This window comes from Oncorhynchus nerka, linkage group LG17 (assembly GCF_034236695.1).
Source record: "Oncorhynchus nerka isolate Pitt River linkage group LG17, Oner_Uvic_2.0, whole genome shotgun sequence".
Lineage (NCBI taxonomy): Eukaryota > Metazoa > Chordata > Actinopteri > Salmoniformes > Salmonidae > Oncorhynchus > Oncorhynchus nerka.
In genome coordinates, this window is record NC_088412.1 from 31,492,944 (window position 1) to 31,517,951 (window position 25,008).

A 25,008-nucleotide genomic window follows, 5' to 3' on the forward strand; every position below is an offset into this window, starting at 1 on the left:
ACTGAACAATGTATGGCTTATTTGATACGTGAGGTTTTTTTGATCTATTGGAAGTTTCGTAATGATAAAGTTGTTAGGAATGTACTGATATGTAGGATACGTGAGATCCCGGACACTTTTAGAAGAAACTCTTTATTATATAACGGAGTTGTCTCGATGACCATGAATATTCATGGTATGAGGCTAGTACCGCCGTGCCGCTTTGTGGACAACGACTCCCATTGTTAGGACGGAGATACATGTATCTTGTCAGTATATCATTCATATTTTTCAAGACTGATGCTCCGCAATTGAATTGAATTGCTCCGCAGCCGCCGTCTTCTGTGGGTGGGTGATGATGTCAGACACCCGTGGAACTGGGGTTGTCACTAGTTACCACAGTCACAAAGTCAAGATTGACTATGTCGTAAAAATGAATGAAAACAAAAATTCGATTTTTAGTCTTCATTTAAGGTTAGGCATACGGTTAGCAGTGTGGTTAAGGTTTAAAATCAGATTTTAAGAAGATAAATTGTAGAAAAGGGCGGAGTTTAGACATAATTCTGACTTTGTGGCTGTGGTAACTAGTGACGATCGTGGACTGGCGGTCTGCCATCTTTGATTGTGCGACAGGCCGCGGCGCCTTCACTCACTCAATACTGTCTCATACGAGACAACGGGTGTGCAAGAAGACAGAAACACAAGCCGAGAGCCTGTTAACGTCCAAATAACGGAGGACACGTCGGGGAAGAAGAAAGGGCACGGTGTAGGCAACAGAAACGCATCAGGCCCGTGCAAGTCGAGAGGAGCTTGTTGGATGCTAGCTTCCACGCTAGCTAATATCGTTAGCCGAACTAGCAAGGTAGCTTTTGTAATCCGCCGGCCACACACACACTCGCACAAAACAGGCCGAACCCAGACGAGGCATACGACAGACTAGAAGAAAGGGACCGGCGGTGACGGGTAGGTCGCCATGTCAATGATGTTCTAGCTAAATAGTTAGTGGTGAAAGCCAGGTTAGCGAAGCCGAATATGGATGTGATGGCAAATGGAATTCAAAACCGAAACTGAACGTTCGGACTATTTTCAGCTAGGTAGATGGTTAACCCACCATACTGCAGTGTGTAGTTTAAATCTGAACGATTGAAGTCCGTTAACAATCCAATATACTGTTACTGGGGTGAGGAATCATGTTTGATATCGTGAATTTGTGTTCGATTAGGTTTGGTGCTTTGGGCTAGAAGAGGCCCCTGCGTCGGGCCAATGTGACCCACCCTGCCTAAAATGGTCCATGAAGCCAGGCATCTTCCTGCCGGTGAACTAGTTACCATTTCACTACTTGGCTGAGATTCTACAAAAAAATCTCTAAGCCTTGAACATTGCTGATATTACAAATTTGTGTTTGAGGGTTGAACACGTTGCATAGACATTACTTTAACTATTGTGGTTTGGACGTGACTGTGTCTATGCCCCCCCCAGTTTAGAAATTATTATTCTTTTGACTATCCTTTATACATCGATGATGCACAACTCAAACACATTCACCTAGACAATTGGTAACCACACAGTCAACCGGTTTTAACATGTTTTGTGTTGACAATGATCCTGACTGCCGGACATGTCCATTAGTAAGTTATATGAACCACAATGTATGTTGATAACCTCAGGTAGCAGTGATCCCAATGACTGACGATGCAGATGTATTTATTGAGCACTCTGGTATGTGACTGGTATGCAAATGACCAGGCAGCGATTTGACCTGGCCTTGGGTGTACGAGGAAGTGAGTGCATCTATGAATGTGCAGACTGTTGGAGATGGTGAAAAGAAGTGATTCATCCTCCCTGTCTGACCAAGGTTTTTTGTGTGCGTGTCTTTCCAAATCTCCAGAGTTGGTCAGTTGAGGCCATTTCATAGGAGAGTAAATTGTTTCAACCAATAGTCTCACATTGGAAATCCTAAAAGTGTGTATAGTTCACCCATAGGTCAACTTTGTTTATTGTTCAAAAGTAGGTTTAAGTCTCTATTTAATTACATATTTTCTGTCATTTGTTATATGAAGATGACTGCAGGCCTTATTCCATAATTACTGGGAAAGATAGGCACCATCTAATTCCATCTCCCTACGGACTGGGAGATATTGATGTTCCTTCCTCCCAAGAGGCTGCAACTCAATACTATGGATGGGCTGCATCGCAATAGTAGTATAAAGTGGCTTACATCATTTGCATCTCCTCTCCCTTGTGTCCTACTGATTTTTAAACCAAGATGGATAAAATCAAAATGGCAGGTTAAGCCCTTTGTGGGACTCTCTTACTAGCCCCATTTATTTCATATCAGTGTAGGTTTGTGTGTTCAGCATGGCTTTCTGGTAGGCATGTAATGGCGTATTGGTAATCCCCTATTCAAGTACGTGGGTCCGCGGACCCCAAACCGATCCAAATGTAGCATGCATCGGTCAGAAAATCGATTCAAACGTTAGAATCACTGGTTCAGTTTTTTTTGTGGCTCATATTGCATTCTTTACCTTTCGAAAATACCTCAGATTTTGTGAAAACTTTCAGTGTCAAACTACATGTAACTGTGTTGACAGTAATTGATCTACAAGTCATTTTGCATGTCAAACAACCCCAGGCGATTATTAGTAGCCTAGTCAAACTGCGCACTGCCCAGCTTTCAAATGCTAATATGGTTTGCGTGATATTAGGCTTTATTAGTTGAGTGACAACCTATGTAATTTGCCTAGGTCATTGTTATAATGTGCTGTAAACTTGTTTTACAAGAATAAAAGAAAGCTACCAGACGCACAACTCTCATCTGGCTATACTGTACCTGCTGATTTTAGATTTTATTTTGATTGCACAACTTAACCATCAACAATAGTTTTGGTAGTTTTGCTTTGAACTAGGGAAGTAACGGATGGACAATTTTTGTTAATGTTTAAACAGCCTTTAAATATTTTTTTGTTAAAGCGATAACAGAAATATAGAAAATTCCATGTGAATTCACAATGCAGATAGTCTACATCGCGCTTCCCGCGGGGAGAGAGAATTGAATCATTTAGGCTGCTGGTGCTCTTGCTTTTCACGAGTGATGTGTTTTGCTTGCTGTTGTTGTCCAATGACAAGTCATCAAACCGGCACTAGGCTACAGTCATAAAACTAGAGCCTCTGTGTGGCAAAGGAATTTGTTTAATTTTTATTTTCCGGTAATGATCGGGACTTGTTAGTTATATTTTGTGAAGAATGTATCTTTTAAGTTAGGGATTTCCAAGGAGCCTAATTTCATTTTACCGTTTAAAGCTCCCCCTAATTTAAACTGTATATGCTCATGTTTTTTTATGTAGGGTAAAAAATAAAAAATAAACGATAATTTCATAACCAGGACAGCAATCATTTTTGCGGGGCGCATGGCCGAAGCGAGAAGAGATTACTTCATAAACTTCCAAAAGGGTAAAATCCAAAGTTGTGCATTATATTCATTGTCTATGTCATAGCTAATTTGTAAATGATTCATATTGATACATTACTAGTAAACACTTAACCAAAAAAATGGGTAGTTGGTTATGGTGATTAAAAAAATAGGCTACATTTCCCTCCCCTAATCTGATATGGCTCAGCTCAGGTGCCTATATATTACATACACCATAGACATACATAATTTATACACACCAGTCAGCTCAGACAGATCCAGCTCAGCAGCCGATTTTAATTTAGAATGGAAAATTCATGTTTATGCAACAAATGTTAGTGTATTGCATCGATTTGTTCTCCAATTCAATTGTATCGTTTCAAACTAAAAACGTATCGTTCCTGTATCGGAGCCCATGTATTTAGATGCATATTTGATTGCTTCGAAAGTGAAAGGTGCACATCTCTATCATCTGACTGCTGTTGTATCACTGTGAGGCAGTGAGTGGTGACTCAGCTGATATCCACCTCCTCAACTGGCACAGTGCACTGCACAGTTTTATGTCCATCTGTAGCTTCCTGCCATAGGGCCCATCTCAATAGTCTAAAAGGGGTTCCTTGTTTCATTTCCATAATTTCCAGCAATCTGAAAGTACTTGGTGAAAGCAAATAACAAAGGAATAATTCAGGACATCTATCTGCTTACTGCCTGGAGGTGACATCCCATTCCTTCCTTCTGCTCCTCATCTTTCCTCTCTTCTCTCAGCTCTCCCTGGAGGCAAAGGGACAGGGTTACTGTTATAAGGGCTATACACTGAGTGTACAAAATATTAGGAATACCTTCTCTTTCCATGACAGACTGACCAGGTGATATCTATGATCCCTTATTGATGTTAAATCCACTTCAATCAGTGTATATGATGGGGAAGAGACCGGTTAAATAAATATTTTTAAGCCTAGACAGTTAAGATATGTATTGTGTGTGTGCCATTCAGGGTGTGAATGGGCATGACAAACGATTGAAATGCCTTTGAACGAGGTATAGTAGGTGCCATGGACACCGGGTTTGCACACCATGGACACCGGTTTGCACACCATGCACACCGGTTTGAGAACTGCAACGCTGCTGTGTTTCTTACACACAAGAAACTGTGGAGCATATCAAGAATGGTCCACCACCTGAAGTACATCCAACCAACTTGACACAACTGTGGGAAGCATTGGAGTCAACATGGGCCAGCATCCCTGTGGAACCATTTGACACCTTGTAGTCCATGGCCTGATGAATTGAGGCTGTTCTGAGGGCAAAAGGAAGTGCAACTCAATATTAGGAAGTTGTTCCTAATGTTTTATACACTCAGTGTATGTGTAAATTTGGATAAAAACGTCTTAATCCAAATATAAGGCAAGGTAAGGCTGGAGACTGGATTACAGAGAGAAACTACTGGACATGATTTGAACTGAAGCTGGGTTTGTGGCTGTATAGAGCAGGTGGGCAACAACCTCTGGGGGCATGGCTGGGTTATGTGGGACTTGACAGAATAAGGCAGTGTTTTATTTTTTATTAGTGGTAGATCAGCTTTAATATTGCAGATAGATCGTTGTGTCGTACCCCAGTAAGAGTAGCTGTCGCTAACGGGGATCCAAATCAAAGCGCTCCACTTTGTCTGTTGTTACCACTGGTTAGGGTATTTTATGATATACCTGTATTGCTGCGCGGACCGGTTTGTGTTTTTACTTTACCTTCTATAATGGTATTTGGTTTGTTAAATGTGATACGACGTGTGTAACGTCTATTTTTATAGTTTACTTCGCTACTTGAGTCATCGCTGACTGCGCTCTCTCTCTATGCTGCTTTCCACACAGACCTATTCCCGCTCCCTGTCACTCGAGCACATGTGTTGTTCCTCAACCGCGAGACAGTTTTTAAAAATTGTATTTAACTTGGCAAATCAGTTAAGAACAAATTCTTATTTACAATGACTGCCTACTCCGGCCAAACCCTAACCCAGACGACGCCGGGCCAATTGTGAGCCGCCCTATGGGACTCCCAATCACTTCCGGTTGTGATAGAGCCTGGAATCGAACCAGGGTCTGTAGTGAGGCCTTTAGCACTGAGATGCAGTGCCTTAGACTGCTGCGCCACTCGGGAGCCTCACACGAGTCTGGTCAATGCAACAATGCTGTTTTCACTTTGCTTAAAAACCTCTGAGCTACCCCCCCCTACTTTTTTCAATTTCCGCCTGAAGACATACCCAAATCTAACTGACTGTAGCTCAGGCACAGAACCAAGGATATGCATATTTGAAAGATAACACTGAAGTTTGTGTAAATGTGAATTGAATGTAGGAGAATAACACACAATAGATCTGGTTTAGATAATACAATGAAAAAAAACATGTTTTTTATTTTTATTGTTGTATCATCTTTAAAATTAACAAGATAAAAAAAATAAAAAACATTCAGATAGGATGATGGGAACAATTTCAGTGAAAAACATAAGAGGGCAACAGTACTTGTGCAAAGTTTCAGAATGACTTCCAAAATGAGTGCGCTACATTACATTACATTTATCATGTACCCAAGTGGCCAAATTGGTGAAGGTATACATTTTGAAACAAATAACTATATACAAAATGCCAAAATGGTATTCTAACACACACCCCCCCAAAAATGGAAAAAAATATATACATTTACAAAATAACATGGGTAACTACACTGCTCAAAAAAATAAAGGGAACACTTAAACAACACAATGTAACTCCAAGTCAATCACACTTCTGTGAAATCAAACTGTCCATTTAGGAAGCAACACTGATTGACAATAAATTTCACATGCTGTTGTGCAAATGGAATAGACAACAGGTGGAAATTCTAGGCAATTAGCAAGACACACCCAATAAAGGAGTGGTTCTGCAGGTGGTGACCACAGACCACTTCTCAGTTCCTATGCTTCCTGGCTGATGTTTTGGTCACTTTTGAATGCTGGCGGTGCTTTCACTCTAGTGGTAGCATGAGATGGAGTCTACAACCCACACAAGTGGCTCAGGTAGTGCAGCTCGTCCAGGATGGCACATCAATGCGAGCTGTGGCAAGAAGGTTTGCTGTGTCTGTCAGCGTAGTGTCCAGAGCATGGAGGCGCTATCAGGAGACGTGGAGGAGGCCGTAGGAGGGCAACAACCCAGCAGCAGGACCGCTACCTCCGCCTTTGTGCAAGGAGGAGCAGGAGGAGCACTGCCAGAGCCCTGCAAAATGACCTCCAGCAGGCCACAAATGTGCATGTGTCTGCTCAAACGGTCAGAAACAGACTCCATGAGGGTGGTATGAGGGCCTGACGTCCACAGGTGGGGGTTGTGCTTACTACAGCCCAACACCGTGCAGGACGTTTGGCATTTGCCAGAGACCACCAAGATTGGCAAATTTGTCACTGGCGCCCTGTGCTCTTCACAGATGAAAGCAGGTTCACACTGAGCACATGTGACAGACGTGACAGAGTCTGGAGACGCCGTGGAGAACGTTCTGCTGCCTGCAACATCCTCCAGCATGACCGGTTTTGCGGTGAGTCAGTCATGGTGTGGGGTGGAATTTCTTTGGGGGGCCGCACAGCCCTCCATGTGCTCGCCAGAGGTAGCTTGACTGCCATTAGGTACCGAGATGAGATCCTCAGACCGCTTGTGAGACCATATGCTGGTGCGGTTGGCCCTGGGTTCCTCCTAATGCAAGACAATGCTAGACCTCATGTGGCTGGAGTGTGTCAGCAGTTCCTGCAAGAGGAAGGCATTGATGCTATGGACTGGCCCGCCCGTTCCCCAGACCTGAATCCAATTGAGCACATCTGGGACATCATGTCTCGCTCCATCCACCAACACCACGTTGCACCACAGACTGTCCAGGAGTTGGCAGATGCTTTAGTCCAGGTCTGGGATGAGATCACTCAGGAGACCATCTGCCACCTCGTCAGGAGCATGCCCAGGCATTGTAGGGAGGTCATACAGGCACGTGGAGGCCAAACACACTACTGAGCCTCATTTTGACTTGTTTTAAGGACATTACATAAAAGTTGGATCATAAAGTGGGGTTTCCACTTTAATTTTGAGTGTGACTCCAAATCCAGACCTTCATGGGTTGATACATTTGATTTCCATTGATAATATTTGTGTGATTTTGTTGTCAGCACATTCAGCTATGTAAAGAAAAAAGTATTTAATAAGAATATTTCATTCATTCAGATCTAGGATGTGTTATTTTAGTGTTCCCTTTATTTTTTTGAGCAGTGTATTTACACACTTTCAATATTTGGAAGACCCTCAGTCCTCTCAAATCAAATATATTTATATATCCCTTCGTACATCAGCTAATATCTCAAAGTGCTGTACAGAAACCCAGCCTAAAACCCCAAACAGCAAGCAATGCAGGTGTAGAAGCACGGTGGCTAGGAAAAACTCCCTAGAAAGGCCAAAACCTAGGGAGGAACCAGGCTATGAGGGGTGGCCAGTCCTCTTCTGGCTGTGCCGGGTGGAGATTATAATAGAACTTGGCTGAGATTTTCAAACGTTCATAGATGACCAGCAGGGTCAAATAATAATAATTACAGTAGTTGTAGAGGATGCAACAGGACAACACCTCGAGTAAATATGAACAGTTTAGGGTTCCATAGCCGCAGGCAGAACAGTTGAAACTGGAACAGCAGCAAGGCCAGGTGGACTGGGACAGCAAGGAGTCATCGTGCCAGGTAGTCCTGGCTCAGGTAGATAGAGAGAGAGACACTTAAATTCACACAGACACCGGATAAGACAGAAGAAGTACACCGGATGAGACTCCCGGACAGGGCCAAACAGGAAGGCTATAACCCCACCCCCTTTTCCAAAGCTCTACACAATATTGTGCTGCTGATGCCAGGTGCCATAGCAGTCTCTTTCTGCTGTAAAGTGAGTATCAACAGGTATAATAAACAGATATATATATGAGTACAGGGAACATAAGGTTGAATATATTATTATACATGCTAGATCTACCATCTCTTTTATATTATGACATTTCAGCTAGATCTACTGTCTCTATTATATTATGACAGACCAGCTAGATCTACTGTCTCCATTTCACTTTGGCCATTGTTGTGGGCCTGCCCTCCCCTCCCCTCAACAGCCTCAAATAGGCTATTTCATGTGGGGTGGCAGACACACGCATCTCACATTTCATTACATTACATTTTTATATATTGCTTCTAAAATAAAATAAAAATCACATATTTTATATTATTAATTTCAAACAAGGGCATTAGCATGAGAAGAACTTACCAGTCCAAAACATGTCCTCTCCGTTCAAAAAATATTCCTCCACTTGGGAATCGCTAAATGAATCGTCATACAACAATCTCTCACTTTTCCGATCAATTTCTTCTAAAATTGTGTGTAAATCTGTATATCTAGACTTAGATTTAGCTTTCCCTGACTTGGTCGCCATACTGATTGATATGTAAACAGCTGAATCTGCGCGTTTACCAAACAATGCTGTTCGTAATATGCGTAGGTCCCGTCCGGTATAAAACTTCAATAGCGAATGACTCTCTTTACGCCGGAGTTTACTACATGGGTTGGTCTTCCAACACATAACCATTGCATATTGCCGTTTACCTCAGCTCATTGGCTATCTACCCAGCTAGATTTCAAGACGATCAGTGGTCATTGGGTTAAAATACAGTCAATCAACGAAACAGTGGTCATATCATTGGTGCACAGTGATGTCATTACTTGTCTTCAAATCGGTTTCTTTCAGTCAATACGTCCCGCGAAATGGCCCATCACGTTTGGTTGTGTTACAAACAAACCAGTTGATTGCAATGAAACCAAACATGACTGGAAAAGTCACGTTTTGTGTGGATATTTACCCTCGAATGTGTTGTCAAATGGAATGAGACGGAATTCACGACACAAGCAGTTCACAAAATGTTTCGTGTTAGGCTATAAAAATGGATTTTATCAAACAAAAGATCATTCATTGTGTAACAATGAGCATTGGGATTGCAAACAGAGGAAGATCATCAAAGGTAAACTATTTATTTTAATGCAGTTTGTGATTTTGTTACGCCTGTGCTGGTTGAAATAGTTTTGTTTTTTATGGGGCTCTGTCCTCAGATTATCACATCGTATTCTTTCGCAGTAATTTTTTTTTATCTGACAACGCAGTTGGATTAGCAAGATTCTAGGCTTTCGAATACATGTGAGATACTTGTATTTTCATGAATGTTTAATATGACTATTTATGTAGCGATCACCGTATGTTGTGGAATTTCAGCCCGATACTGGGTTCCGTGCGCAGAGAGGTTAATATAAATCCACTAGCGTTCTATAATTACACTTAATTTGTTACATCTGCAAACAGCTAGTTTGTGTTTTCTTAGCAAGTTGAGCCAAATATGGTTAGCCGCTAATCGCTAGTAAGCTTACTAGCTAGCTTATAAATTAACTGAGTCAGAGCAAACGTAATTCATTATACAGCCTGTTAATACAAGTGATGGTGTAGACCTTAATCAAGATGTTTTTGCAACAGTATCTTCTAAATCAGTGGTTCCTAAACTTTTTATAGTCCCGTACCCTTTCAAACAGTCAGTCTTCAGCTGCGTACCCCCTCTAGCAACAGGGTCAGGGCACTCTGAAATGTAGTTTTTTGCCATCATTGTAAGCCTGCCACATACACACTATACGATACATTAAACATATGAGTGTGAGTCTTTCACAACCCAGCTTGTGGGAAGTGACAAAGAGCTCTTATAGGACCAGGGCACAAATAATAATAATCAATAATTTTGCTGTTTATATATCCATCTTACATATAAAACCTTATTTGTTCATTGTAAATTGTGAATAACTCACCACAGGTTAATGAGAATGGTGTGCTTGAAAGGATGCACATAACTCTGCAATGTTGGGTTGGGTTGTATTGGGGAGAGTCTGTCTTAAATAATTTCCCACACACAATCTGTGCCTATATTTAGTTTTCATGCTAATGAAGGCCGAGAATCCACTCTCACCTACACTACCGTTCAAAAGTTTGTGGTCACTTAGAAATGTCTTTGTTTTTGAAAGAAAAGCAAAAAAAAAATGGTCCATGTAAAATAACATCAGATTGATCAGAAATACAGTGTAGACATTGTTAATGTTGTCAATGACTTGTAGCTGGAAACGGCAGATAAAAAAATAAATAAATGGAATATATACATAGGCGTACAGAGGCCCCTTTTCAGCAACCATCACTCCTATGTTCCAATGGCACGTTGTGTTAGCTAATCCAAGTTAGGCTAATTGATTGTTAAAAAACCCTTTTGCAATTATGTTAGCACAGCTGAAAATTGTTGTTCTGATTAAAGAAGCAATAAAACTGGCCTTCTTGAGACAAGTTGAGTATCTGGAGCATCAACATTTGTCGGTTCGATTACAGGCGCAAAATGGCCAGAAACAAAGAACTTTCTTCTTAAGCTCGTAAGTCTATTCTTGTTCTGATAAACGAAGGCTATTCCATGAGAGAAATTGCCAAGAAACTAAAGATCTCATACAACGCTCCCTTCACAGAACAGCGCAAACTGGCCCTAACCAGAATATAAAGAGTGGGAGACCCCTAAACCTTACTATTTAATGTAGCTGCCAATGAGAAATACGCAAAGTATGAATATGTTAGCTACATGAAGTAGCTAAGAGAACATTACATGTAGCCAAAATTAAACGGTTCCCTAAGAAACACTTATCAACTTTGGTTCCTGCCCTCTCACAACAACTCCTCCCTGGCATTTTCATCCGTTGTCATGTCAAACAACGCTGTATTCAAACTATAGAATTGGAATCATGGAAGTCAAATGATTATTGGACCAGTTCGTTCACCCAAGGGTTTTGCTCTAAATCACAAGTCAAATCGCAGTTGCAACATTTGGTAAAAAATAAGCCCCAGATTGCTTGCCCATATTGTGCAGCCCTACGTGGAAGTGATCTCAAATAAGTGCAGAAATGGATGAAAATGCTGACTTTTTGATTGAATAGTATAACACAAACAGAATGGAGAAAGACCCATTGAAATCACTTGTAATGGGGAAACTTAAATACATTCTATTTCATTCCACTTTTCACAACAAATTGTGTTCCCTCAGGCCACTACTCTACTATCACGTATCTACAACACAAAATCCATGTGCACCTGTGTGTAGATTGCTTGTCTTATGTGTCTGTGTGTGTCTCTTCACAGTCCCCACTTCCATAAGGTGTATTTTTTTATCTGTTTTTCAAATCTGATTCTACTGCTTGCATCAGTTACCAGATGTGGAATAGTTCCATGTAGCCATAGCTCTATGTAGTACTGTGCTCCTCCCATAGTCTGTTCTTGACTTGGAGAGTGTGAAGAGACCTTTGGTGGCATGCCTTGTGGGGTATGCATGGGTGTCTGAACTGTGTTCTAGTAGTTTAAACAGACCCCGCAGTGCATTCAGCATGTCATCACTTCTTACAAAAAAAGTAGTGATGAAGGCAATCCCTCCTCCACTTTGAGCTATGAGAGATTTACATATTATTAATATTAGCTCTCGTGTATATTTAAGGACCAGCCGTGCTGCCCTGTTCTGAGCCGGTTGTATTTCCCGAGGTCCCTCTTTGTGGCACCTGACCACACAACTGAACAGTAGTCCAGGTGCGACAACTTGGACCTGTAGGACCTGCCTTGTTGATAGTGTTGTTAAAAAGGCAGAGCAGCGTTTTATTATGGACATATTTCTCCTCTTAGCTCCTGTTCTTCATGTTGTTTCGACATGACATTTTACTATCCAGGGTAACTCCAAGCAGTTTAGTCATCTCAACTTGCTCAATTTCCACATATATTACAAGATTTATTTGAGGTTTAGGATTTAGTGAATGATTTGCCCCAATTACAATGCTTTTAGTTTTTTTTTTTTTTTTGAGGACTAACTTATTCCTTGCTACCTACTCTGAAAATAACCAGCTCTTTCTTAAGTGTTGCAGTGATTTCACTCGCTGAAGTAGCTGACGTGTATAATGTTGAGTCATCCGTGTACATAGACACATTGGCTTTACTCAAGGCCAGTGGCATGTCATTGGTAAAAAGTAAGGGGCCTAGACAGCTGCCCTGGGGAATTCCTGATTCTACCTGAATTATGTTGGAGAGGCTTCCATTAAAGAACACCCTCGGTGTTCTGTTAGACAGGTATCTCTTTATCCACAATATAGCAAGGAGTATAAGGCCATAACACAAGTTTTCCAGCAGCAAACTATGATTGATAATGTCAAAGGCTGCACTGAAGTCTAACAAGACAGCCCCCACAATCTTTTTATCATCAATTTCTCTAAGCCAATCATCAGTCATTTGTGTAAGTCCCATGCATGTTGAATGTCCTTCCCCATAAGCATACTGAGTCTGTTGTCAATTTGTTGACATGAAAATAGCATTGTATCTGGTCAAACACCATTTTTTTCCAAAAGTTTAGTAAAGGTTGGTAACAGGCTGATGGGTTGGCTAACTTAGCCAGTAAAGGGGGCTTTACTATTATTGGGTATTGGCATTACTTTTGCTTCCCTCCAAGCCTGAAGGAACACACTTTCTAGTTGGCTTAGATTGAAGTTATGGCAATTAAGAGTGGCAATATCGTCCCCTATTATACTCAGTAATTTTACATCCAAGTTGTCAGACCCCGGTGGCTTGTCATTGTTGGTAGACAACAATTTTTTCACCTCTTCCACACTTGACAGAATTGAAAATTACAATGCTTGTCTTTCATAATTTGATCGGTTATACTTGGATGTGTAGTGTCAGTGTTTGTTGCTGGCGTCTCATGCCTAAATTCGTTAATCTTTCCAAATAAAGAATCATTAAAGCAATTGTCAATATCAGTGGGTTTTGTGATGAATGAGTCATCTGATTCAATCAATGATGATGTGGAGTTTGCCTTTTTGCCCAGAATTCCATTTAACCTGTTATGGCTGCAATCCTGATACCGGGATCGATAATGATAACTACCAGTGAAAATAGAGGGCGCCAAATTCAAACCACAGAAATCTCATAATTACAATTCCTAAAACATACATGTGTCTTATATCATTTTAAAGGTAATCTTATTGTTAATCCCACTAAAGTGTCCGATTTCAAATAGGCTTTTTAGCGAAAGCACTACAAACGATTATGTTAAGTCTCCACCAAACCACAATAAACACAGCCATTTTCCAGCAAAATACAGCATTCACAAAAACCAGAAATAAAGATAATTCAAGGTTAGTGATTAATTTTATCTTCATCAGATGACACTCATAGGACAGAAATACTCATCATAAATGTAGATGATAATACAAATTATAGATTTGATGATATACACATGGAATTATAGATATACCTCTCCTTAATGCAACTGCTGTGTCAGATTTTTTAAAACTCTACGGAAAAAGAAATGCATGCAATAATCTGAGACGGCGCTCAAATGTAAAAAACCACAGCCGCAAAGATGGCGTCAACATAAACAAGAAATTACATGATAAATATTCCCTAACCTTTGATGATCTACATCAGAAAGCACTGCAGGAATCCCAGGTCCACAATAAATGTTTTTGTTCGAAAATGTCTGTTATTTATGTCCAAATACCTTCTTTTGTTAGCGCATTTGGTATACATATCCAAACGCTAATTCTGGTCATCGTTATATCGGACAAAAACTTCAAAAAGTGATATTACCGGTCAAAGAAACATTTCAAACGCAGTACAGAATCGATCATTAGGATGTTTTTAACATATAGCTTCAATAAAGTTCCAACCAGAATATTCCTTCATGTCTACGTGAGTAATGGAACGCAAGTAAATACCATGAGGAAAAAATGCGATCACAAAATGGCTGCTTGATGGACATCTGATATATTCTGCTCTCATTCACTCCCACAACAACATATAAGCCTCATTATAATTTCTATTGATGGTTGACATCTAGTGGAACCCCTAGGCAGTGCAACATAATACATATCTCAAGGGGATTTCATTGGGGACTCTGGTGAATACATACAAGCTCAGATTTCTGACTTCCTGTTTTGATTTCAACTCAGGATTTTGCCTGACAATATGAGTTCTGTTATACTCTCAGACATCATTCAAACAGTTTTAGAAACTTCAGAGTGTTTTCTATCCAATACTAATAATAATATGCAAATATTAGCAACTATGACAGAGGAGCCCATGTTTGATATGGGCACCTTTCATCCAAGCTACTCAATACTGCCCCTGCAGCCATAAAAAGTTAAGGTGCTTAATCTTTTTACTATCATTCTTTATATAATTTAGTTTAGTCACATGATTATTCAATTTTCAGCACGTTTGCCAATCGATTGTGCAGACAGAATTTTGCCTCATCCCTCTCAACCATACAGTTGTTCAATTCCTCATCAATCCCCAGGGATGTATCAGTTTAGTCATTTTTGTAATGGGTCCATGCTTATTAGTAAATGGAATAGGCAATTTCTTTCTTTTTTCCACATTTTGTTACTTTACAGCCTAATTCTAACATGGATTCTGCTCACAATGCCCCAAAATGACAGTGATTTTTTTCTCCTTCAAATGTGTATATATATATATATATATATATATATATATATAAAAAAATGTAAAAAAATACAGATGCCTGATTAACGTAAGTATTCATACCCTTTGCTATGAGACTTGAAATTGAGCTCAGGTGCATCCTTTTTCTATTGATCATCCTTGAGAGGTTTCTTCAACTTGATTGGAGTCCACCTGTGGTAAATTCAATTGATGATTTCGAGAGGCACACATCTGTCTATATAAGGTCCCACAGTTGACAGTGCATGTTGGAGCAAAAACCGAGCCATGCGGTCGAAGGGAATTGTCCGTAAAGCTCCGAGACGGGAATGTGTTGAAGGACAGATCTAGGGAAGGGTGCCCCAAAAGATTCTGCAGCATTGAAGGTCCCCAAGAATACAGTGACCTTCCATTCTTAAATGGAAGAAGTTTAGAACCACCAAGACTTTCTAGATTTGGCCGCCTGACCAAACTGAGCAATCGGGGGAGAAGGGCCGTGGTCAGGGAGATGACCAAGAACCCGATGGTCACTCTGACAAAGCCCAGGAGTTCCTCTGTGGAGATAAGAGAACCTTCCAGAAAGACAACCATCTCTGCAGCACTCCACCAATCGGGCAGTGAAGTGCTCAGTAAAAGGAACATGATAGCCCTCTTGGAGTTTGCCAAAAACACCTAAAGGACTCTGACCACGAGAAACAAGATTCTCTGGTATGATGTAACCAAGATTGAACTCTTGGCCTGAATGCCAAGCGTCACATCTGGAGTTGACCTGGCACCATCCCTATGGTGAAGCATGTTGGTGGCAGCATCATGCTGTGGGGATGTTTTCTAGCGGCAGGGACTGGGAGACTAGTCAGGATCGAGGGAAAGCTGAACAGAGCAATGTACAGAGAGCCTTGATGAAAACCTGCTCTAGAGCACTCCGGACCTCCGACTGGGGCGAAGGTTCACCTTCCAACAGGACAACGAACCGAAGCACACAGCCAAGACAAAGCAGGAGTGGCTTCGGGACAAGTTTCTGAATGTCCTTGAGTGGCCCAGCCAGAGCCCGGACTTGAACCCGGTCGAACATCTCTGGAGAGACCTGAAAATAGCTGTGCAGCGACGCTCCCCATCCAACCTGACCGAGGTTAAGAGGATCTGCAGAGAAGAATGCGAGAAACTCCCCAAATACATGTGTGCTACGCGTGTAGCGCCATACCCAAGAAGACACAAGGCTGTAATCACTGCCAAAGGTGCTTCAACAAAGTACTGAGTAAACGGTCTGAATGCTTATGGAAATGTAATATTTCAACTTTATTTGTAATACATTCCTAAACCTGTTTTTGCTTTGTCTTTATGGGGTATTGTGTGTAGATTGTTGGGAAAAAATGAAATAATACGTTTTAGAATCGTGCTGTAAAGTGAAGTGAGGCAGATGAACCTGTAGCCATTTTACTTCAACAGTATTTAACATGAGATCCTCTAAGCTTTACAGGAATGTGGTTCTGAATATAAACGACAATACCTCTACCATTTGGCATTTGTCTTTTATGTAGATCTTAACCATGTATTGCTACCACTGTATCATCAAAGGTATTATCTAAGTGCGTTCCAGAGATTGTCAGAATATGAATGTCATCTGTTACTAGCACATTTTTTATTTAATGAACCATGTTTCTTAAGTTACATACAGTCCAAGTCAAAAGTTTGGCCACACCTCATTCATGGGTTTGATTTTATTTTAAACATTGGAGAATAATAGTGAAGCTTCAACTATGAAATAACACATATGGAATCATGTAGTTACCAAAAAAGTGTTAAACAAATCAAAATATATTTTATATTTGTATTTCTTCGAAGTGGCCACCCTTTGCCTTGATGACAGCTTTGCATACTCTTGGGCATTCTCTCAACCAGCTTCTTGGAATGCTTTTCAATTAACAACAGGGGTGCCTTAATCAAAGTTAATTTGTGGAATTTATTTTATCAATGCGTTTGAGCCAATAAATGTTGTTATGACAAAGGTAGGGGTGGTATACAGAAGATATCCCTATTTGGTAGACACAGAGTAGGTGAATGGATGATCTCTGCATGTGGTAACCACCGTGATGCATGGAGGTGTGGGGGTGCTTTGCATGGCTACCACAGCATTCTGCAGCGATACGCCATCCCATCTGGTTTGGGCTTAGTCCCACTATCATTTGTTGTTCAACGGTACAATGGCGCAACACACCTTCAGGCTGTGTAAGGGCTATTTGACCAAGGATAGTGATGGAGTGCTGCATCAGGTTAGCTGGCCTCCACAATCCCTGACCTCAACCCAATTGAGATGCTTTAAGATGAGTTGGACTGTGGAGTGAAGGAAAAGCTGCCAACAAGTGCTCAGCAAATGTGGAACTCCTTCAAGACTATTGGAAAAGCATTCCAGGTGAAGCTGGTTGAGAGAATGTCAAGAGTGTGCAAAGCTGTCATCAAGGCAAACAAATGTTTTATTTCCAATGACGGCCTAGGAACAATAGGTTAATTGCCTTGTTCAGGGCAGAACAACATATTTTTACCTTGTCAGCTCTAGGATTTGATCTTGCAACCTTTCTGTTACTGGCCCAACGCTCTAACTGCTAAGCTATCTCCCAACTTACTGGAAAGCTTAGCAGAAGTAGATGTGCTCATGCTTTTTATGTTGGTGCAGGGTGAGCTACCCACAGTGGATGTCCTACTAGGGCATACTGCCTCAGTGCTAACAGTATAACTGTGTTTCATAGGCACATGATTACTGCATACAATAGCTGTAGGATCAGCAGAGAGACCTAAATTAGGTTACTTACGTTGTCTTCCAACGCCCCTGGGATAATGTACATTTGCTGAAGCGTTATGACAACTCAGCGGCACAATGGTAGGGATTAATTGAGCTGGGCTTGGGTCATTGTCTCAACTCAGCCTTATAATCTGTGAAAGGATCCAGTACCCCAAATGATTTGGGTGGATCCCATCCTCTCTATAAAACAAGCTTTCTTCCCAGGAGCTGCAATAGTCCCGTAGCCAGTTATGGGGGTCTAAAAGTCTGCAGAAACGTTCAATGCCAGTAAATGAATTATTCTAAAGAATTGCTTCTTAAACAACATTTTGACAGTTTACATTTTCACCAGAATGTCCACATAGACACCTATTTTAATTAGAATAGTCATTACCCCTTAATTTTACCTAGAGAAATGTTTTGTGTTTGCGATATTGTTTGATGTAATTTAATACTCTAGGATTTAGGAAATAGCAGTTGCAGGTAAAAACAAAACAAAGTTATCCTACTTCCTTAGGCCCAGTGGTGTAAAGTACTTGAGTAAAAATACTTGAAAGTACTACTTAAGTTGTTTTTTGGGGGTATCTGCACTTTCTATTTGTTTACTACTTTTACTTTTGCTTCACTACATTCCTGAAGAAAATATTGTACTTTTTACTCCTTACATTTTCCTTGACATCCAATAGTACTCTTTACATTTTGAATGCTTATCAGGACAGGAAAATAATCCAAATTCACGCGCTTATCAACCGAACATCCCTGGTCATCCCTACTGCCTCTGATCTGGCAGACTCACTAAACACATGTGCTTTGTTTGTAAATGATGTCTGTGTTGGAGTGTGCCTCTGTCTTTCTGTAAAAAAATAAATAGACAATGGTGCTGTTTGGTTTGCTTATATAAGGATTTTTAAGAATTATTCTTACTTTTGGTACTTAAGTATGTTTTAAACCCAACACTTTTAGACTTTTACTGAAGTAGAATTTTACTGGATGACTTTTACTTTAGTAATTTTCTATTAAGGTATCTTTACTTTTACTCAAGTGTGACAGTTGGGTACTTTTTCCACCACTGCTTAGATCTACACCAATACCACCTTGTCAGAAAATCCTAGGGAGAGGGGGGATGGAAATGAGAGTAGGAGAGGAAAATAGTGTCTGTTTAGGCTGCTTTCTGTGTCCTTGATTGACTCTGTCCCTCTCTGGGGCACCTCCCACTGTGGCTCTGGCACACACGGGCTGAGGGTCTGGCCCGGGCTGCCTTGTGGAGGAAGTGGCTCTGCTTCTTATCTCTCATTCACTCCTTCCCTCTCCCAGCTCCTCTGCATTCTCAGCTGGCAGACGTTTGCTATCTTAGGGTGGCTAGGAAGTTGTGTGTTTATGCGAGTTTGCTTTTGCTCATATACAGTGAGTTTGCTCAATGCCTAGAGGAGATGTCCATTCAATTTCAGTAGATAAAAACATTAGGTTTTGTATTCAAGATGTCTGCCACAACAATTAGTGGTTCCTGAATTACCATTTGGGCATTGACTACATCATAATGTAGCAGTGCATACTTTAAGTGTTTTTTAAAAATTGTTTTTATATTTTCATTTTTATGTTTAGCTCACATTTTAAAAGTATGTATTAAGGAGTCTGTAATAAAATGTGTCAACGTATGCAAACAATAACAAAAACATTTCTATAGCTTCAAATCTATACAATCTATCAAATCTATACAATGTAGTTGGAGTGCCAAGATTGCTGTGCGGTGTCTTCAATACGCCCCCTCCCGTCAGTCAGTCATCCATGGTTTATACACATCATTGGTTAACCCTGTTGTCTTGTGGGAGGTTGGCATGAGAACACGACATGCCCCATCAATCTGCAATGAGTAATAATAAAACCAGACTCATCAGTGTTTAAATACATTTTTTGATATTTTATTGCAGGAGGCTGGTTCTGGAGGTGAGACCGGAGGACCAGACTCAATGAGTTTCCAGGAAAATGTCAGAGAAGTCAGGGCAGAGCACCAAGGCAAAGGATGGCAAGACCAAGTATGCAACCCTTAGCCTCTTCAACACATACAAGGGCAAGTCTCTGGAGACCCAGAAAACTGCAGGTATGCTCAAGCTAAACACACACTCACTCACATACACACTTCATGTCTGCCTCATCTTGTCCAGGGGCTAGGGGTCGATTTGGGATTGCTATAATAAATTCAGCTTCTAGCTTAATGTCTAAATGTTCTATGCCCTCTCCTCTCCCTCGGTCCAGTTGCTGCCAGACATGGGCTCCAGAGTTTGGGAAAGGTTGCCGTCAGTCGACGCATGCCCCCCCCTGCCAACCTGCCCAGTTTGAAGGCAGAGAATAAGGGCAACGACCCCAACGTTAACATCGTCCCCAAGGACGGCAGTGGCTGGGCCTCCAGACCTGAGGGAGGAGACGATAGGTGAGATACCAGGGCTGCCCCTGAATGAAATCTAAACACACTAATACCATGCCTGTCCTCAGGTTGTTTCTCAGCCCTAATGATGATGATAATAATAATAAAAAACGACTTCTCTCCACTATCTCTTTCTCTCTCCTCTTTGTTGTGTGTATCAGGCAGTCTGAGACCCCCCCTCCCCAGCCTAAGCCCGCTGCCCCCCAACCCCCAGAGGTCTCGTCCTCTATAGGGGGCAGCAGATCCTGGGCCAACAGTAAGCCACCACCACAGCTAGAAGGAGGAGCCCCTCGTGTGAGCAGCCAGTTCCACCAGGAGTTCCCCAGTTTGCAGGCGGCTGGGGAGGCGGAGAAAGGGGAGGGGCAGGAGGAGGAGCCTTATGGACCTGGACCCAGTCTCAGACCTCAGAGTATGAACACTCACATAATCACACACGCACATTCCCCAGTTTCAGTCCTCAGAACATGAGCATTACTCCTTTCTACCTGCTATTCATGGACCAAATGTCCTGACCCAAAGGTTGTCACTCTACAACAGAAATGACTCACCTGTGTTGTCTTGAGTTGTCTCTCATCCAGGGTGGGAAATGAACACCCACCACCTGCCAAATGCAGGTAGATTTTGGCGTTGGCGAGTAAGAATGTCTATTTCACCAGCCACGTTGGCGGGTGGTCACACAGAGCTTTTGGGAACACTCTTTATCAATTTAATTGACCCAAAAGGCTACTTAACACTTTACACTCCTGGAAATTGACCTAAATAGTTAGGGCAAAATTTAAATATTTCTTACAGAAGAAATATGCATAACAATGGTAGCAATTGAAAGGGAACAGTTTGGAGATAATGGGAGAATGATTATACCAAATGTGAGGACACAACCGTTTCCCTGACACAAGTCTGAATCCAATCCAAACATTACACTGTTGATTTGATGTGCATTTGACCTTTTCGCCTCATTTGACCTTTTCGCCTCATTTGTTTTCGCCTCATTTGTTTAAATCTGAAAATACTCTGGATACATTCAGTAACATAATATTTCCTGGAATATGTGGGGCAAGTACAAAATTAGACAAATAAATTACAAAGGTTTGAGTGAGTACTAATTGGTATCTGTAAGTGGCCACACACCTCAAGTGTGCACAGTTCCTAAGTCATTTCATTGCACTTTTGGCTTAAATAAGATTCAACTACACTGAGTGTACAAAACACCTTCCTAATATTGAGTTGCACCCCCTTTTGCCCCTCAAAACAGCATCAATTCGCCAGGGCATAGACTCCACAAGGTGGCAAAAGCGTTCCACACTTAAATATTTTGTTTTGCCCATTCACCCTCTGACACACACACACACACACGTCTCAATTGTCTCAAGGCTTAAAAGTCCTTCTTTAACCTGTCCTCCCCTTCATCTACACCTATTTGAAGTGGATTTAACAAGTGGCATCAATTTTGGATCATAGCTTTCACCTGGATTCACCTGGTCAGTCTCTTTTTAAAATGTATGTTTTAGCTCTCTTCTTTTGTTTGGAACACAACCCTGCATTCCCACCATCACACAATTACTGTTTACGCAATCCAAAAACAGTCCATTATAAATTGCAATCTGGAGCAGGTGGGCATAATTTGAAAACCCGTTATTTTGCCAACATGACCAGCCAAATTCTAAAATACGGTATTAATTAATGTTAGGCTTTCACAGTGCAATTCAGGGAAACAAATCATTTTGGTGCGCATAGAAACGAGTCTTGAGTGCATTCAGGTGCGTGTGCCGTTTTACATTTTTTTTACAATAGACAAGCACAGGCTCATTTTGTTCAAAACAACCCAGGATATGACATGTCATTTTTTTAAATTGTACGTTAAGAATAGTGATCATACATGACATGAGTTTATGATATGGAAATGTGAAGTGCACATTTGGACTCATGGTTGTTTGCTTGTATGATATCTAAGTGGTATTTATAATCCTCAACATCTCACCTTTCAAAATACATACAGAGCATTTGGAAAGTATTCCAACCCCTTGACTCTTTCCACATTTTGTTATGTTACAGCCTTATTCTAAAATTGATTTAATTGTTTTTTCCCCCCTCAGCAGTCTATACACATTACCCATAATGACAAAGCAAAAACAGGTTTTTTAACCTTTTTTTAAACAGACATTTTTACAATTACAATTTTTACAATTATAAATAAAAACTGATCACATTTACATAAGTATTCAGACCCTTTTACTCAGTACTTTGTTGAAACAGTTTTGGCACCGATTCCAGCCTCGAGTCTTCTTGGGTATGACGCTACAAGCTTGGCGCACCTGTATTTGGGCAGTTTCTCCCATTCTTCTCTGCAGATCCTCTCAAGCTCTGTCTGGTTGGATGGGAAGCGTTGTTGCACAGCTATTTTCAGGTCTATCCAGGGGGTTCAAGTCCGGGCTCTGGCTGGGCCACTCAAGGACATTCCCGAGACTTGTCTCAAAGCCACTCCTGTGTTGTCTTGGCTGTGTGCTTGGGGTGGTTGTCCAGTTGGAAGGAGAACCTTTGCACCAGTCTGAGCTCCTAACCTGCTCCAGAGCGCTTTTTCATCAAGGATTTCGCTGTACTTTGCTCCGTTCATCTTTCCCTCAATCCTTTCCCTCAAAGTCTTCTAGTCAATGTCTCTGAAAAGCATCCCCACAGCATGATGTTGCAGCCACTATGCTTCACCATAGGGATGGTACCAGGTTTACTCCAGGCGTGATGCTTGGCATTCAGGCCAAAGAGTTCAATCTTGGTTTCATCAGACCAGAGAATCTTGTTTCTCTTCGTCTGAGAGTCCTTTAGGTGCCTTTGGTAAACTTCAGGCGGGCTGTCGTGCCTTTTTCTGAGGAGTGGCTTCTGTCTGGCCACTCTACCATAAAGGCCTGATTGGTGGAGTGCTGCAGAGATGGTTGTCCTTCTGGAAGATTCTCCCATCTCCACAGAGGAACCCTGGAGCAACTATGTTATTGATGACCTTCAATGCTGCAGATTTTTTTGGGTAACCTTCCCCATATCTGTGCCTCTATGGACAATTCCTTCGAACTCATGGCTTGGTTTTTGCTCTGACATAGGCAGGTGTGTGCCTTTCCAAATCATGTACAATCAATTGAATTTACCACAGGTGGACTCCAAGTTGTAGAAACATCTCAAAGATGATCAATGGAAACAGGATGCGCCTGAGCTCAAATCCGAGTATGTTAGGGAAGGGTCTGAATATTTATTTGAGGTATTTCTGTTTTTAATTTGAATAAATTTGAAAACATTTCTAAAAACCTGTTTTCGCTTCAACATTATGCGGTATTGTGTGTGTGTGTGTAGGTTGAGGAAAAACATTTATTGAATCCATTTTAGAATAAGGCTGTAACGTAACAAAATGTGGGGAAGTCTGAATACCTTTTGAAATGCACTGTAGTCCTCTTAATTTACAGCATTTCCCTCACTCAAACCATGTTTCCATCCTCAGTTTTTATGCCAGAAAAGTCATGACAGCTGTGATGGAAACAGGAAGTTGCCCAGCTATTTTCAGGTCTTCTCAGAGATGTTCATCTGGTTCAACTCTGGGCTCTGGCTGGGCCACTCAAGGACATTGAGACTTGTCCCGAAGCCACTCCTGCTTTTTCTTGGCTGTGTGCTTAGGGTCTTTGTCCTGTTGAGCATGGAACACTCCAAAAACCTTTAATTCGTGAACTTTTAGTTAGTTATTTTTTATCATTAAAACACATACTTTTAGTGTTCTCCTAAATTTCAACTTAGGAGCACATGTACTCCTTGTAAAACATTTTTAATAAAAGCTATAATAATAATTATAATAAGCCATATCACTCAGCATTTTGTGTCAGGCAATTTTTTGATTCTTGATGTTTAGTTGTAGAACTGTTTCTGTTTTTACTATTGTTACTATTGTATCTGAATTTATTATTTTAACATACATGGGTTAACCCCTTAGAGCAGTGGTTCCCGAACTTGTTATAGTCCCCGTGCCCCTTCAAACATTCAACCTCCAGCTGCGTACACCCTATAGCACCAGGGTCAGCGCACTCTCAAATGTTGTTTTTTGCCATCGTAAGTATGCCACACACACACACCATTCGATACATTTATTAAACATAAGAACGAGTGTGAGTTTTTGTCATACCCGGCTCGTGGGAAGTGACAAAGAGCTCTTATAGGACCAGGGCACAAATAATACTCAATTTTGCTCTTTATTTATTCATCTTGCATATAAAACTTGATTTGTTCATCGAAAATTGTGTAACTCTACACAAGTTAATGAGAATGGTGTGCTTGATAGGATGCCCATAACTCTGCAATGTTGGGTTGTATTGAAGAGAGTCTGTCTTAAATCATTTTCCACACGGTCTGTGCCTATTTAGTTTTCATGCTAGTGAGGGCCGAGAATCCACTCTCACACAGGAACGTGGTTGCAAAGGGCGTCAGTGTCTGAACACTGCGTTTTGCCAAGGCAGGATACTCTGAGCGCAGCCCAATCCAGAAATCTGGCAGTGGCTTCTGATTATATTCCATTTTCACAGAACTGCTTGTTGCAATTTCGATGAGGCTTTCTTGTTCAGATATCGGTAAATGGACTGGAGGCAGGGCATGAAAGGGATAATGAATCCAGTTGATAACCAGCGCACTTTTGTATGTTGTAAAAGTGTTACATGGTCGCTGCCCATGTCATTGCATAATGAAGAAAATATACAAGAGTTCAGGGGCCTTGTTTTAACAAAGTTAACCATTTTCACTGTAGTATCCAAAATGTCTTTCAAGCTGTCAGGCATTCCCTTGGCAGCAAGAGCCTGTCAGTGGATGCTGCAGTGTTCCCAAGTAGAGACGGGAG

The 25,008-nt window shown here is 41.2% G+C and overlaps 1 protein-coding gene across 1 annotated transcript in view; it reads left to right on the plus strand.

Annotated features, from left to right (window-relative positions):
* The first annotated feature begins 572 nt into the window (after positions 1-572).
* The window catches only part of prrc2c (proline-rich coiled-coil 2C), a 42,135-nt gene continuing 17,699 nt past the window's right edge, over positions 573-25,008 (plus strand). The window contains 4 exon segments of the mRNA XM_065003116.1: positions 573-942; positions 19,660-19,829; positions 19,985-20,159; positions 20,315-20,562. Of these exon segments, the coding sequence (XP_064859188.1) occupies positions 19,715-19,829; positions 19,985-20,159; positions 20,315-20,562 (538 nt within the window). The 5' untranslated portion in view covers positions 573-942; positions 19,660-19,714.